Source organism: Orycteropus afer, unplaced genomic scaffold, assembly GCF_000298275.1.
Source record: "Orycteropus afer afer isolate SDZICR_OR568_19922 unplaced genomic scaffold, OryAfe1.0 scaffold00066, whole genome shotgun sequence".
In the NCBI taxonomy this organism is placed as follows: Eukaryota; Metazoa; Chordata; class Mammalia; order Tubulidentata; family Orycteropodidae; genus Orycteropus; species Orycteropus afer.
Genome location: NW_006921653.1, coordinates 6,995,278 through 7,012,689, shown reverse-complemented (window position 1 = coordinate 7,012,689; position 17,412 = coordinate 6,995,278). Strand labels below are relative to the sequence as shown.

Below are 17,412 nucleotides of genomic sequence, written 5' to 3'. Positions count from 1 at the left end.
AAAAAAAAAAAAACCTCACGGCCATTGAGTCATTTCTGACTCTTAGTGACCCTCATTGAGTTTCTGAGGTGGTAAATTTTTATGGAAGTAGATTGCCCAACCTTTCTTCCGAGGAGTGGCTGGTGGGTTTGAACTGTCAGCTTGCTTGTGGTTAGCAGTCAAATGCCTTAGGCACTGCACCACCAAAGCTATACACACACACACACACACACACACACACACACACACTACAAGGAAATGGCTCATACAGTTGTGGAGGATGGCAAATCCCCAAATCTGTGGATAGGCTGGAGGCTGAAGGCTTCTCCCAACTCATGTGGTTGCAGGGACTGACAAATGTAAAATCAGCAGGTCAGATGACAAGCTGCTTGCTGGCTCATGTCCCAAGAAGCAGAGATCAGAGGATGACAAGTCAGATGCAGGATTGAGAATGTGTGTTCTTTGCCAGGACATATATTGGATGCAGGTCACACCCCAAAGGAACTCCCCTTTCAACTGCTCACATCAGATCACAACATGGAGGATGATTACATAATATCTACTAAACCACTGAGAATCATGCTTAGCCAAGGTGACACATAACCATAACCATCACACTGATCTATTCTTTATGTCACTTATCCACAGATCAGCCAAAACAGTCCTTTAAAAACTTCATCAGATCACCATTCTCCATCTCAAAACTCTTTCATGGAAAATAAATCTAGAATTCTAACTATGACCTCTGAGGTCCTACTCCTGCTACCCCATGCCCTCCCTCAGATCTCATCTCCTAACATTCTGACCCTTGTTTATGCTGATCTAGCTATAGGCCTCCTTGCCATGCCTCAGGCACAACAAGCACACTCGCATCACCAGGCCTGGAATGTTCTTCCCCGATCGTTACCTTTTTAATAGCATTTTTATTTTTTACATTGGCATTTTACTTGGCATTGTGTATTTATTTATAGATAATATTTCTCACAAGAATGTGAGGGTCATGAGAGAAACTGCCATGAGGCCAATTTCTATTTCCCTCAATTGACTGGAGCAAATCTGTAAAATAATTTATTTTTTCTCACTTGATATAAATGGCAGTTTCTAAGTTACTGTGGAGAAATGGTGCTTGCCTAGAAGCCAACTTTACAACTAATAGGGAAAAAATAAAGCATTTCATTAAGGAAAATATACACCTTTGTGTATAATCTATCATAGCTTTTAATCAGTTAATTAAGTACTTTTTTTTTTTTTTTAGCTCCTAGTACATTCCTGATACTGGACTAAATACTGAAGATTTCAAGTTCAAAGTGTAGCTTCTAGCCCTTAGCATCTGCAGGAGGCAGGTAAGGAAACATTCAGCCACAATGCAGTGTGGTAAATGTGGAGCTGTGTTCTAGCTGAGGTTTGAAAGAACATCTCCCAGCTGATTCATCCTGGAGTGTTTGTAGATCTCCATCCCCTTTAGACATTTTCTTCACAGCTCTCCTGTAGATTGTGTGGTACATGCATGTGTATGTGGGCCTGCATACACATAGACATATCTCCCTGTATCTCTTCTTTGCAACCACCTCCCTCTTTACTTCCTTAAGACAGATTCATTTGAAAAGGACACCTTGATGATAACAGTCATTTTTGGAAGGCTTTAAAATCTATTAAAATGCACCCTTCACCCAATCTGTACCTGGTAATGTTGGAGTAACTGTGGAACTGTCTGTCTTCACTCCATGGGCATGTATTGAGTATGGCCTTGTGGCCATGTTTTTAAAGATAATTTTCACTATGTCTTTTACATCTGCATGAAGTTGTGGACCTGGTGGGAGTGAAAAGGAAGAGCATCTTGATTATCTTGTCAGATTGAAAGTTTTAACTCAACAATAAAAGCAGAGATCTGCCGACTTTCTTAGCATGAAAGCTGGTGTCTCTGGTCCTTTCCATGCTTCTTAAATTTTTACCTGATCCCTGAGGATTTAGAATATAAATGCTTTAAGTGGCTGCCTCTAAAGATGGAGACCATAGGTGTATCTCTTATCAAGAGCTGTAGTGAAAGTTTTGGTCAGAAAGTCCCCTTCAGGGTCAAGATCTAAAACGGTGAATTGGCTGTGGACCTACCACAGCCAACAATCATTTGTAGCACTTCCTCTCATTTCTGAGAGCTTTGGGTTTCCATATTTAGGACACTCCATATTTGAAAGTGTGAGCTACCCCACCCATTTCTCCCTGCCAGCCAATCACAGCTTGTCTCCTACCTGGTTGTTGTTAGGTGCTGCTGAGTCAGTTTTGACTCACAGTGACCCATGTACAACAGAATGAAACACTGCCCAGTCCTGTACCATCCTCACAATCTTTGCTATTCTTGAGCCCATTGTTCCAGTCACTGTGTCAATCCATCTTGTCAAGGGTCTTCCCCTTTTTCTCTGACCCTCTATTTTATCCAGCATGATATCCTTCTGTAGGGAGTGGTCCCTTCTGACAACATGACCAAAGTATGAGAGACGAAGTCTGGCCCTTCTTACTTCCAAAGAACATTCTGGCAGTACTTCCTAGAAGACAGATTTGTTCATTCTTCTAGCAGTCCGTGGTATGTACGGTCAATATTCTTCACCAGCTCTACAATTCAAAAGGATCACTTCTTCTGTGGTCTTCCTTACTGACCAGCTCTCACATGCATATGAAGTTACTGAAAACACCATAGCTTGGGTAAGGTGCACCTTAGTCTTCAAAGTGCTATAAAGAGGTCTTTTGCAGCAGATTTGCCCAGTGCAATATGTCATTTGATTTCTTAACTGCTGCTTCCATGGGCAAGTAAAATGAAACCCTTGACAACGTCAGTCATTGGGTATTTATCAAGATGTTGCTTACTGGTCCAGTTGTGAGGATTTTTGTTTTCTTTATGTTGCTGTGTGATCCATACTGTACTCTCTGATCTTCATCAATAAGTGCTTGAAGTCTTGTTCATTTTCAGCAAGCAAGGTTGTGTCACCGCAGATTGTTAATGAGTCTTCTGATCTTGATGCCATGTTCATTCTTTTTTTATGTAATCCGGCTTCTTTGATTTTTTGCTCAGCATACAGATTGAACAAGTATGGTGAAAATATACAATCCTGACACACATTTTCCTGATTTTAAACCATGCAATATCCCCTTGTTCTGTTAGAATGATTGCCTCCTGGTCTGTGTACAGGTTCCTCATAAGCACAACTGAAGTGTGCTGGAATTCCCATCCTTCTCAGTGTTATCCATAATTTGTTATGATCCACACAGTCGAATACCTTTGCATAGTCAATAAAATACAAGTAAACATCTTTCTGGTATTCTTTGCTTTGAGCCAGATGACATTAGCATTTATAGTCTTCGGTCCACCCCATCTTCTGAATCTGTCTGGAATTTCTGAAAGCTCCCTATGAATATACTGCTGCAACCATTTTTGAATTATTTTCAGCAAAATTTTACTTGCATGTGTTATTAATGATATAGTTTGATAATTTCTGAATTCTGTTGATTCTATTGGATCACCTGTCTTTTGGAATGGGCACAAATATGGATCAGTTGGCTAGGTAGTTGTCTTCCAAATTTCTTGGCATAAAAAATTGAGCACTTCTAGCACTGCACCCATTTGTTTACACATCTCAGTGGCTATTCTATCAATTCCTGGAGGCTTATTTTTTGCCAGTTCTATCAGTACACCTAGGATATCTTCCTTCAGTACCTCTGGTTCTTGATTATATGCTCCCTCCTGAAGTGGCTGAATATCAACCAATTCTATTTGGTACAGTGACTGTGTATCCCTTCCATCTTCTTTTGATGCTTCCTGGATTGTTAAGTATATTGCCATACTAGTCCTTCAGTATTAAAACTTGAGGCTTGAGTTTTTTCTCAGTTCTTTCAGCTTAAGATATGTCGAGTGTTCTTCCCCTTTGGTTTTCTAACTCCAGGTCTTTGCATATTTCATTGTAATACTTTACTTTGTCCTCTTGAGATGCACTTTGGAATCTTTGTTCAGATATTCTACTTCATCATTTCTTCCATTTGCTTTAGCTATTCTCCTTTCAAGAGCAAGTTTCAGTCTTTTCTGACATCCATTTTGGACTTTTCTTCCTTTCCTGGCTTTTTAATGACCTTTGCTTTCTTCATGTGTAATGTTCTTGATGGCATCCCACAACTCATCTGGTCTTCGGCCACTGCTGTGCAATGCATCAAATCTACTCTTCAGATGGTCTCTAAATTCTGGTGGGATAAAGTAAAGGTGGTATTTTGGCTCTCACAGACTTGTTTTAATTTTCTTCAACTTCAACTTGAACTTGCACATGAACAGTGATGGTGTGATCCACAGTCAGACCCTGACCTTGTTCTGACTGATGATATTGAGCTTTTCCATCACCTCTTTTCACAGAAGTAGTCAATTTGATTCCTGTGTATCTCATCTGATGAGATCCACATGTAGAGTCACCATTTATATTGTTTAAAAAAGGTATTTGCAATGAATGAGTCACTGCTCATGCAAAAGTCTATCATGGCATCTCCAGTGTCATTTCTATCACCAAGGGCATATTTTCCAACTACTGATGCTTCTTCTCTATTTCCAAATTTCACATCCCAATCACCAGTAATTATCAGTACATCTTGGTTGCATATTTGGTCAATTTCAGACTGTTGAGATTGGTAAAAATCTTTAATTTCTTCATTTTTGGCTTTAGAATTTGGTGTGTAAATTTGAAAAATAGTCATATTAACTGGTCTTTCTTGTAGTCATATGGATATTATCTTATCAGTGACAGTATTGTACTTCAGGAGAGATTTTGAATTTTTTTTTTTTTTTAATGATGAATGTGATGCCATTTATCTTTAATTTGTCATTGCTAGTGTAGTAGACCATATGATTGTCTGATTCAAAATGGCCAGTACCAGTCCTTTTCAGTTCACTAATGTCTAGGGTATAGATCTTTATGTATACCATTTTATTTTTGACAACTTCCAATTTTCCTGGATTCATACTCCATGCATTCCATGTTCCAATGATTATTTGCAGCTGTTTTTTCTCATTTTGAGTCATGCCACATCACCAAATGAAGGTCCTGAAAGCTCTACTCCAGCCACATCATTAAGGTCATCTCTACTTTGAGGAGGCAGCTCTTCCCTAGTCATATTTTGAGTACCTTCCAACTTGAGGAGCAGCTCATCTTCCTGCACTATATCAGGCAATGTTTCCCTATCCATAGTTTTCAGTGGCCAATTTTTTTTTTTTTTTTTTTTCCCCAGAAGTGAACCTGGCCACATTTTTCTTCTTAGTCTGTCTTAGTCTGGAAGCTCTACTGAAACCTGTCTGCCATTTGGTGGCCTGCTGGTATCTGAAATACTGGTGACATAGCTTCCAGCATCATAGTAACATACAAGCTACCATGGTACAACAAACTATAGGTGGTCCTACCTGGTAGTGATCCAGAAACTATGGCAGTACCCCCCCTGCCTTGGAACCTGGAGTCCAGGATAACTAAGGCCCATGGAGTTAGGGTCTTGGAGTATGAAAATCAAGGGGTTCAGGGGTGGGGGTAGGTTATGTTCTTTGCAGTTGATGATATTCCAGAAAATTCCCAAGGACAGTGTTTGTTGAATTTTTTGACATTCTGTCTTAAAGTGATCCTTGAAAAATCTAAGGTGGCTTTTCACCTGCCTTGTGCCCACTAACATTTTTTTTTGTTTTTTTATTTCTTATATGCATATTTGTTCTGTAATTAATCATACTTACATCTTAACTTAAAAAGTAAACAAATAGCTATGATTATTTAGCTTTTTGGCTGCGAATAATGGGGGAGAATTAGTTAAGAACTTCATTAGAAAGTAATTTCTAGGAATTTCATCAAAAACATAGATGTCAATTTGATAAAGATCAAATATGTAAAATTTTATCAGTATGTGGGATAACACATTGTTTCTGACTAAAATGAATAATATTTATTATGCCAAAAGAATATATTTAAATAAAGCATATTTACTTCTTGTCTTGTATACTTTTATTTTTATTAAATACTTCCCCACCCCCAAAAAAAAACCAAACTCACTGCCATCAAGTTGATTCTGACTCATAGTGACCCCCATTGGGTTTCTGAGGCTGTAAATCTTTACGGAAGTAGACCATCCCATCTTCTTTCCACAGAACAGCTGGTGGGTTTGAACCGCTGACCTTCCAGTTAGCAGCCAGGTGCCTTATCCACTCTGCCACCAGAGCTCCTTTTATTAAATAGCTTTGATATATGAACTGAGAAAGTGAAGCCCATTGACAAAGACTGTCACTGCACACCTTACCCACACCTTATGAATTGGAGTTGTTAATGTACCTAGAATTCCCAGGTGTTCTTCCTCCGCTTTTCTTGCCACTGGAACACTGAATGTGTTATCAGTGTACTGCCGGTACACAACTTTCTTGTACTTTGAGCCTATGTAAAAATCTTCCTTATCTAAAAATGCATTTGAAACACTTTAAAAAAAAAAGAAAAAAGATAAGATTAGTACATGTCTTAATGAAAATGAAAGTTTTAAGCTTTAAAATTTGAACAAAAATATAGCTTTTACTGAAGTAACTTTGGTAGTTTTTAGTCATCACTTTCCCATCCCAGCAAGAAAGAATAAAACTTTATAAACTAAGTGTGGTGGAAAGATACCTAGCTAGTAGTGGAGCCATCCGAGTCTTTAAGGTTGGGCAATCTACGTCTGTAGTAATATCGCCTCAGAAACCCAACGAGGGCTCGCTATGAGTTTTTTTAATTGCAGCTACTGTTAAATGCAATGATCTATTGCTCTACATCTTACATCTCTGAAAAGGAAACTTAAAATTCCAGCTGAGCAAATTGGAAATCAGATCCTGGGGAATTACTTTTGTTCTTGTAAATGATGCAGCTCCTTTTCCCATTCTCTTTGTGGAGAATAATCCCATTCCACCTCCACTGCTGCGATGTAGTAGGTCCTCTCTCCTAGGTAGTAGGTTGAATCCTCTGACGACCGGCTGCATTGGTTCACAGTATATTTTTGCTTCATGCCGCCTGTGTAGTGGTCGGTTGTGAGACACTCAATATCAAAGGTCCCTGGAGTGGCAAAGAAGACAGCATGTCACTTCTTTGCTTACTGCCCTCTATGGTTCCACACCTCACTCAGACTCAACACCAGAGTTCTTAGCCTCACCTCCATTAGATCATCTGACTTCTCATACCTCCGATCACATAGTCTACCAGTCTGCACACTCACTCTTGTTCTAGCCACATAAGCCTCTTTGCCGTTGCTAGAACAGGTCAAGTATGTGCTGCCTCAAAGCCTTCCCACTTGTTGATTTCTCTGCCTGGAACACTTCTCCTTGAAATACCCGTATGGCTGACAACTTCACTTCGTTCAGGTGTCTCCTTAATTGTCACTTCCTCAGATAATCTTGACCCCCACCCCCTCTTAGTCACTATCCTCTTCCCCTGTCTTACATTTCTTCATAGTATTTACAGCCATTTTGCACATATTATTAATTTACTTATTTTTGGTCTGTCTTCCTGTTTTAGAATTTCAGTTCCATGAGAGCAGACACATCTCCTTCATTCACTGTTGTATTTATATTTTTTGAACGAATGAAGGAAAACAGGACACAGGACCCATCTTAAGTTTTAGTGGTACATAATGAACCAAAGCCTGAAGCAAGTTACCATATCTTTCACATTTTGGTTGAAATTCCTTCCTTTTGGTTTTACTCATTTAGAGCCAGACCTATGGTGTCTTTTAAGTTGCGTGGCTATAGGTCTAATATAAGATAGTCAATTGCAAGCAACTAGCAAGGCAACAGTAAGACCAGTTAGTATTTACACTACATCTAAGCTATGGAGAAATGAGGAAAAGCTTAGATGCAGAGCCTTTATAGAAGTCGTTCTCCTTCTAGTTTGATTTGCCTGCTACATTTTAAAGGACCATAATTTCATAGGGGATTGTGTTGAGAACTCTACTGTGTGGAAATGGGGAACACCACACTCCTTTCTTTCTTCAGCTCTCCAACCCAACAAACAGGAAATGGATCTATCTGTCATATACTTCAGCAGACAACTGAGCCAGATGTGCTCTTCAAGGGAGGGAAGGGTACTTAGGAGGCTTGGGGAAGAAATAAGCTTATTACTCAATATGTTCTCCACAGGATTTAAAACCCAAACCATACAATTCATCCAATAGAGTCTTATCTTGGTCTTAAAGAAATACACCTTCTGTGTCAGGTTGCATGAAGAGTGTAAGAGTTGTTTGAGGGAAGAGGTTGGCTGTGTCTCTCCTTTCTTCTCTTGACAGATAGGTATTTCCTGAAAAGTATATCCCATGTACATCAGCCTCATTGCCAGCACTGAATAAGTACCAAACAATGGAATCTCCTTTGCACATATTGAGACCAGGCTGATTTCCATACATGAATCCATTTATGGCTGTAAAAGTTGGAAAAATAACATTTTGAATACAGTTTATTTTATGTCTTATTATGAAACAATCTCCCAGACCTCCCAGAGCCAACTTTGTGTTTAATTATAAAAGACCTATTTGGGTCTGCCCCCCTTTATGTTTGAGAATGTCTGCTGCTCCTTGCTGTAGTCAGCACTTCCAGAGCAGCCCTGGCTGAAAGGAGCAGAGCTGAATGCCTGGTTCTTGAAGTTCTGCACCAGTGTCCCTGAAAAAAAAAAAAAAAGCCAAACTCACTGCCATTGAGTCAATTCTGACTCATAGCAACCCCATTTGGGTTTCCGAGACAGTAAATCTTTAAGGAAGTAGATTGCCCAGTCTTCCTTCCGAAGAGTGGCTGGTGGATTTGAACTGCCAACCTTCTGGTTAGCAATCAAATGCCTTAGGCATTACGCCACGAGAAATCTCACTCGGTTCTTCTCAGCTACCCACTCCTCAAAAGGAAGTTTGGGCAATCTACTTCTATAGTGATGCTGCCTTGGATACCCAAGGAGGAGTAGCTATGGGTCAAAATAGACTCCATGGCATTGAGAGTTGAGCCACTTCTCAGGTCTTCCACTGGTCATTTTGGTGAGCACCAAATCTATGACTAATAACAGCTTTTCCTGGGTACTATAGACTAAGAATGTGTTTGTTGCATAGATGCGTAGCTGGAAAATTCTCTGGTTCATTTTGAATTACAGGGAAAAATATACGCAGGAAGTTTTATCTCACTGCTTTTTCCACTGGATAGTATTCTTGACCCTCTAAAATACAAAAATACAGAATCAAGTCAAATATTTTAAAGATTGTGGTTTGTGTAATTAGTACCCATTCAGCTAAAAAAAAGAAAGAAAAAGAAAGCACCAATTTGCAAGACAACTTTACGTTTTTTTTCTTCTATAAGCTACACTAATTTTCACATATTGTCTATAAGTCATGTGGGTCTTTTGAACAATTAATTTACTATCTCTAAACCTTGACCATGTTTTAGAATTACACTGGGGGCTGAAAAGTAGATCTGATGCCAGTCATCGGTTAAATAAAAATGTCTGGTGGTCCTGGACATGATTATTTTTTAGCTGCCAGGTGATTCTAGTATGTAGTCAAGGGTGAGACTCATTGAAGTTTGTTGATAGCAGAGAACTTATCTTTATACAAATTGCATAATAAAAATGAGCCTTTCATTACTGAGCCACAGATAAGAAAAAAATCAAATCCAGTACTTCTTAAAGTTGTGTATACATCAGAATCACTTGGTTTGTTAAATACACATTTTTGGGGCCCACCACCACAGTTTCTGATTTAATAGGTCAGGATGGGAATTTGCATTTCCAACAAATCTTTAAGTGATGCTGATATTGCTGGCCCAGGGACCACACATTGAAAAGGACTTACTTAATCAACGTATTTTGTATGTCTAATTATTCCCAACTGACATGATGAGTAATTGACCGATACACTAAATAACCAGTGATATTACCCTTAGATCAGTATCATATTTAATCTTTTATTGAAATTAAGGAACAAAGTTTTTCAAGGAGCTTTTGGGTTTAATAAAAGCATCACATATGCAGTACTGAAAGATTATGACAGATTGGTGGATGATTTAGTACTTACAGTGCATCTTATTAGATTCTTGAAAGTCTGCATTTTCCTTATCCACCTGATCAGGAGCAGTTGTAAACATTCTAATATTATCATCCAGGAGCAAACTTTCATTCTCATCAAACACTGTGGGAAACAAATAGAACTCCTTGTCTACGTCTTTCTGTAAATCAAAACAAGAACAACGGGATGAGAATAAGTAAAGTAGAAAGACTTCCATGTATACATTACTATTTGCACACAAACACACTAAAGGAAAGATAAGAATAGAAGTTTCAGTTCCTCTTTGTAAACTCAAGCTCAGAAATATTCCTTTGACTATGACAATATTCATTAATGTATGTGTAATGGAGTTTTGATTCACTCTGATAATTCGTGCCTCTCTGAATCTAGATGTTCTTACTCTTCTCTCTCTAACTGCCTGCTTTCCCTGTGCATACCAATTAAAATGACCACCAAAAAAATTAAAAAAGATAACATGGAGGATGAGAGGACATGCGTCTGTGTTGGAAATCAGTGAAGGCACCATCCATATTCATGAAAATTCAAAGAATTCATGTAAACCTGAGCAGGTGGAAGCAGATTGACAGAGGAATCATCTAAGTGAAGAAATTCCCTTCCCAGTGAGTTGGAACAAGGATCCACACCATCTACATCCATCTGGACAAACACACTCCCCACCCCCACACTCCACATTCACTGCTTTGGTGAAAAAAAAAATGAGGAAGCAGAAGTGCTATCTTGTTTATGAAATGATTCAGTGATTGACATCCATCTGAGGAATAAAAGCAGACAAGCCCCTCAATGAGTCACTTCTTCAAAGCAGAAAAAATTTTAAAAATACCTTAACTTATATTCTCAACAGGGTGCAAAAGATTATTACATGTCTTTTACGTGTAAGATGAAAAGATTTTTAAAAAACCCAACTAAGATAGAGATTTGAAGAAAAGATCCTGTAGAAAATGAAATCAATGAATTGGAAGATGAACTTAAGAAAACTACTAACCATTAGAGGAAAAGATTCAAAGATGAAAAACACCCATAAAGTAGTAATTTTAGAAAGAGGAAAATTGTGAAAGAGGGTGATACAATGTTAAGAAATAATACTTTCCATCATAAAGGAAAAAGACTAGCATATTCAGATTCCAAAGTTCCCTGAAAACAAGGCAAAATTAGTGATAGAAAATTATACCTAAACAAATTCTGGTAAAATTTTAAATTTCAAAGATAGGAAAAATTTCCACAATAATCTATTTAAAAAAATATTATCATAAAATAAAAAAAGTCAGATAGACTTTTCTAGTACAATAAATGTCAGAGAAAAATGGAGTATTAGCTACATTTTGAGGGGAAAAGATTATGATAAAAAAAAATCTATACTAGGCAAAAGCAACAAAAAGATATTTTCAGATGTGTCAGATTCCAATAGGGGACTGTTATCCTCATTTACATTCTGACCTACAGAGAAAACGTCAACAAAATTTTATAGGACATTCTTTGATTGCAAAACTGTAAAACTACAAATCACTAATGAAAAGACAAAAGAGTTTGCAAAATTTAAAATACAATTCTGAAGGTCAATGTTGTGTGTCAACTTGGCTAGGCCATGATTCTCAGTGGTTTGGTATTTATGATGTAGTCACTCCCCATGATGAGATCTGATATAATGTAATCCTCCCCATGATGAGATCTGCTATGAGCTGCCAATCAGTTGAAAGGGAGTATCCTTAGGGCATGTGGCCTGCTTCCAATATATATGGACAATCTGGCAAAACTTTCTGGCTTTTTGCTCAATCTGGATCCTGCATCTGCACCATGTGACTTGAACAAGTAGCCTGCTGTATTGCCTACCAATCTTGGATTTGTCGGACTTCACAGTTAGCAGCCAACTGTATTGCCTACCAATCTTGGGTTTGTCAGCCCTTGTAGCTATGTGAGTCAGGAGAAGCCACCAGCCTGATGCCTGACCAATAAACTTGGGATTTGCCAGCCTGTACAACCATGTGAACCATTTCCTCGAGGTAAATCTCTCTTTCTAGATATATATAAGCTTCACTGATTTTACTTCTCTAGAGAACCCAGCCTAAGACAACTATTCTTGATCCAAACAATTCTTAAAGGGGGTAAAAACCTGAATTACTAACTATTTGATAGTATCAGTGAGAACACTACAATCAAAATACAGTCAAATGTACAGAATATAGCTAAGCATGTAAGTGTGAAGCCTAAAATCATCTATTTTAAACAAGACTTGAAAAAAATAAATGTAAATATCTAAAAATTTTAGAAAAATGAAATGAAAAAGAGGAAAGAAATTAATAAAGACAAGGGTAGAATTTAATACATTAAACTACAAAATGGCTAAATCTAAAGATGACAGGTCTAATGAAAAAGAGAGAGAACCAAAATACACTATATTAGAAATGAGAAAGGAATATAACCCCTTATTGGGGGGAGAAAAAACATAGGACTGTTATGGACAGTAAGTACCCAAAAAAACTCACTGTCATCAAGTCATTTCCAACTCATATTGACCCCCATTGGGTTTCCAAGGCTTTAAATCTTTACAGAAGATTGGGTCAGAAAATTGAGTCAGAAAGAGATACCTGAATAGATCATTAACCATGGGTGAAACAAAAATGATGATAAAAAAGTAAAAGCATAAATAACAAAAAAAAAACCAGCTACTTCTTTCAAAAAAAAAAAAAATCACAAAGTCAAATTAATTCTATAGGCAAATTCTTTCAAATTCTAAGGAGCTGATAGTTCCCAGCTATTTAACATTGTTTCCACAGTGTTAAAAACATGGAAATCTTCCCAACGTATTTAATGAAGATAACTTAATTATGATATTAAAACCTGAAAAAGAAAAACAAACAAAAAAACTAAACTAATCTCACTTATTTTAGTGAAAGATTCTAAATAGAAAACAGTCAAACTGAATTAAAAAAACACATTAAAGAAAAAAGTACCATACTCAAGTAAAGTTTTTCCATAAAAGTGGAAGGATGATTCAACATTAGGAAATCCTTAACATAGTTGGTCACATTTATAGGTCCGAGGAGAAAATATATATTATCACCTTAAGGAAATCTGAAAAGGAATATTATGAAATTTGACATTCTGGCACATGTTACTGTCTTTGATCTTCCCACAGATCTTTGCCTCCTTCTGAAATGTAAGACTTGGTTCAAATATTACTTCTATCTTATTTGAACTAGATTTCGGTTCACTGGTAGCATAGTGGCTAAGGCACTTGCCTGCTAACCAGAAGGCTGGCGGTTCAAACCCACCAGCCACTCCTCGGAAGGAAGGTTGGGCAATCCTACTTCCGTAGTGATACTGACTCGGAAACCCAAGGAGGGGTCGCTTTGAGTCGGGGGCGACTCGACGGCAAATAACAACAACAACAACAATATCACATCTCGCTATTTTTTCTTCCTTGAAGCACTTGAACTTTCTGATGTTATCTATTTGACATCAATTTTGTTTGCTTAACACACGCACACACAGACCCTATGCTAGAGTAAGAATATCATCTGTCTTATTTACCAATGGATTGTATTCCTAGCTAAGGTAGCTCAAGTGATTAACTTTTTAAAAAAATTCTGAATATAAACTTTTTTTTTTTAACAAAATTACATTTGCTTTAGAGCTTATGAGGAAAACTGAGAGATTGTCATTGTATACCACATCACAGAAGATTATTTTCCCATTAGCTATGTTCATTCCTCCAGAACTCATCATCTTGCAGGCCAGCACTCATACTCTTCCCTTAAATATTTTGCCATTGGCATCTTGTCTTTAGCTTTCATAAGGTGATTAATTTTTAAATATTAAAACATTCTCAGTAAACTAGAATAAAGAATATCAACTAATAGCCAATATCATTCTTAATGGTCAAATAATAAGGTAATTTTCATTAAGATCAATGCAAATCCAGAAAAATTGTCCCTTAAATACAATGATGACATTAAGATTTTCCCAGATAAAAAGAAATGGAAGCATTTGCCTAGTGATAAAGCTCAGAAGGCAAGTAGGAAAGGAAGAGAAAGATGAAGGACAATGGTAACCACAGGGAGGAAGTGGAAAGAGTGCTGCTACATTGTGGGACTGCAAACGATGCCACAAAACAAAGTATGTATGAATTGTTGAAAGGAAAACTAGTTTGCTCACTAAAGTTTCAGCCAAATTATAATAAAAAACAAATGAAACAGAAACAAACAAACAAACAAAAGACCATACACAAAAGAAGGACATTGGTTATTACCAATTTTGCTTAACATTATCCATATGCTGCCCATTTCTATGACAAGAAAAAAGCACAAAGTTGAAATACTGGCAAGGCCAGGACAATTAACATTATTTGTGGGTAATACAGAACTGACAGGAACCAGGTAGAAACAATTTGAACTAAAAAATTACATGGAGGTTTTCAGTTACAAGAGAAATACTAAGCAATTAAAAATATATATTATTATAAATAATTAGAAAATATAATGTATAAAATTAACAGAAAAAACAAACTGAACAAAAGGAATAAATTAAACAGAGAAATACAAGATTTTATTAAAAAAAATTATTAAATAGATGACTGAAATGAAAGGATTCTCTTAATATAAGGCAAAATATAGTTAAATGATCAATTCTCTCCAGCTAAAATTATACATTTAATTATATTACAATCAAAATACTTATGGTAGCTTTTTAAGTTGACAAAATTATTTGAAAATTGATCTGGAAGAATATGTATGTGAAGGTACCTAAGGATAATTTAAAATTGATAAATAATGAGATAATAGCTTCTGTTGAGATTTACAGCCTTGGAAAGCCATGAGGGTCACTATGAGTGGGAATTGACTCAATGGCAGTAAATTTTTTTTTTTTTGAGGTAAATATGTTCTAGTATATATTAAAAAGGTATGAATGTATAATAATAAAAGCAGCTGTTGTGACAGTTAAATGGTAGACTAGAAAACCTAGAAAAAATGATCCAAATAGATATAAAATTTAGAATGTGATAAAGATGACAATTCAAATCAGCAAGTAAAGAGTAGAATGGTCAGTATATAATGCTCAGATAATCTTCTAGTTGTTAAGGGAAAAACAAACAACCACAACAAAAAATTTAGAGCTCTTATTCTCACCAAATTCAAAATTAGTTCCAGATGCTGCTTTTAAGGTACTGATGACAATATGTATCTTGGAATAGAATAAAATTTTCTAGATGTGGTACAAAAGGGGAAAAACAGGAAGAAAGGGATTGATAATTTGGCTTAAACTATTATAGTTTACAGCTTTGACCTATATTTACTTCATTGTTTCTTTTGGCAAAAAAACAAAACAAAACAAAAAACCAAAAAAACCACCCCAACATCACATTGAGTAAATAGAGAAGATTCTGTCTTTACTGATGACCTAGATGAACATGAGAAATATTAAATAACTAATCAGAAGTCACAGCCACTTTTCTGTCAGTTTGTCATATTGCAGTGACTTGCATGTTCCCATGATGCTGGAGGCTGTGAATGAGGAAGCTGGATAATGAATAAGGAAGACTGAAGAAGAATTGATGCCTTTGAATTATGGTATTGGAAAAGAATCATGTATAACTGACAGCAGAATGAAGGAATCTGTTTTGGAAGATGTATGGCCAGAATGCTCCTTAGAAGACAGGATGGTGAGAGTTTGTCTCACATACCTGTAAAGAGGAGGCAGGAGAGAGGGGATAGAAGCTAGATTTCTTTCAATATCTCTCTTTTTTTTTTGGTTTGCTGTTGGAACCAGGTGAATATTTTACATAATTATAAAGTAATATTACAGTTTTCAAAGCAACCTCCCTGCCCCTTCCCCCAAAGAGAAAGAAAAAAAAAAAGAAGTAAAACTTGGCAAAACTATTGAGGAAAAAAAAAGAGAGGAACTTTTCCAAGTGACTTTATATTTGTAATTTGACTGAATGACCCTGGTGGGATACAAAAAAGGGGCACAAATAAATCTTAAGCTTTTCAGTAATAATGTTGTGGGTAGTAGTGTTCTGATTCTGAGAGAGTTGTATGTATATTGTGGGATGAATCAAATGATTGTTGATGTCATTGAGAAATGAGTTTATTTTAGTGCAGTTGAAGAGAGATAAGGTTGCAAGATCAATAAGGTTAAGTAAAAAAAAAAAAAAAAAAACCCTAAGCAAACAAAGAAAAATCTGTAGATCTGAATTTAAATGAAAGTTTCAGTTTTAATGCATGTTAATTTCACTGTAATTTTCTTTTTTACCCCAGTTCTGCTCACTTTAAAAGCCTAGAGACAAGGACCAAGCCAGTAACAGCACCCCTAGTGCCCAGACTATGCTTCTGAATGTAATTTCTAAGCAAAAATAACCAAGGCTTTTTTTTACCCCTCTTCATTTTTTAGAGAAATGGCTGATTCTAAGTCTAGTTTAGAAAATGTGCAAGATAAACCTGAAATAACTGATCATACCAGAAAACAAGGAAACATCATTTTATCAAATGAGTCAACCTAAGTACCCCCAATGGCAAAAAAAAAAAAGGAAAAAAATGATATTTTGACCATCAATAAGGACAATGAGAATGAACTGAAATATACTAAATATGTTTAAATGCATGGGTTCACAATGGTACTTAAAAAGAAAAGAAATTATTGAGCACCTCTGAAATATTGTAGAGGAGAGCTATTATTTTCAAACTTGTAAATAAAGGGAAAGAATTAAGTGTTTATCAGTGTGTACCACAGAGTAACCAAATAGTTGCTTGAGGGAAGATTCTTTTTACAGAAGCATACCAGCTAATAAACAAAGAAGAAATGATGGAATTAGAATAGTAAGTACCAAGCAGTGCCTAAGGCATTTGACTGCTAACCAGAATGTTGGCAGTTCAAACCCACCAGCCACTCCATGGAAGAAGATGGGACAATCTACTTCCATAAAGATTTAGCACTTTGGAAACCCATGGGGGTTGCTATGAGTCAGAATTGAATGGATAGCAGTGGTGGTTTTTTTTTGTTTGTTTAGTTAATGAATCTAGGAAATGATCATCAATGGCTGATAACATTCCTAATTGAGAGACAATTAATTATATATTATGTACTCCCTCTCTGCTAGCAGTACTCAGCATCACATATGAACTAGTCTTGTAAAAACAAACAAACAAAAAAACTAACCTGAATCTGATCAAATCTCTAAATCTAGCTATTGTTGTTGTTGTTATGTGCCATCGAGTCGGACCCGACTCATAGCGACCCCTCCTTGGGTTTCCGAGGCAGTATCACTACGGAAATAGATTGCCCCATCTTCCTTCTGAGGAGTGGCTGGTGGGTTTGAACTGCCAGCTTTCTGGTTAGCAGTTAAGTGCCTTAGGCACTATGCTACCA

The 17,412-nt window shown here is 36.7% G+C and overlaps 1 protein-coding gene across 1 annotated transcript in view; it reads right to left on the bottom strand.

Moving 5' to 3' along the window:
* Nucleotides 1–17,412, bottom strand: part of LOC103196469 (ceruloplasmin) — a 118,896-nt gene that overhangs the window by 32,257 nt on the left and 69,227 nt on the right. The window contains exons 10-14 of the mRNA XM_007940207.2: nucleotides 10,042–10,192; nucleotides 8,199–8,411; nucleotides 6,848–7,055; nucleotides 6,312–6,451; nucleotides 1,650–1,789 (exon numbers count right to left, since the gene is read on the bottom strand). Coding sequence (XP_007938398.2) covers nucleotides 1,650–1,789; nucleotides 6,312–6,451; nucleotides 6,848–7,055; nucleotides 8,199–8,411; nucleotides 10,042–10,192 — 852 coding nt within the window. The remainder of the gene's footprint in view (nucleotides 1–1,649; nucleotides 1,790–6,311; nucleotides 6,452–6,847; nucleotides 7,056–8,198; nucleotides 8,412–10,041; nucleotides 10,193–17,412) is intronic.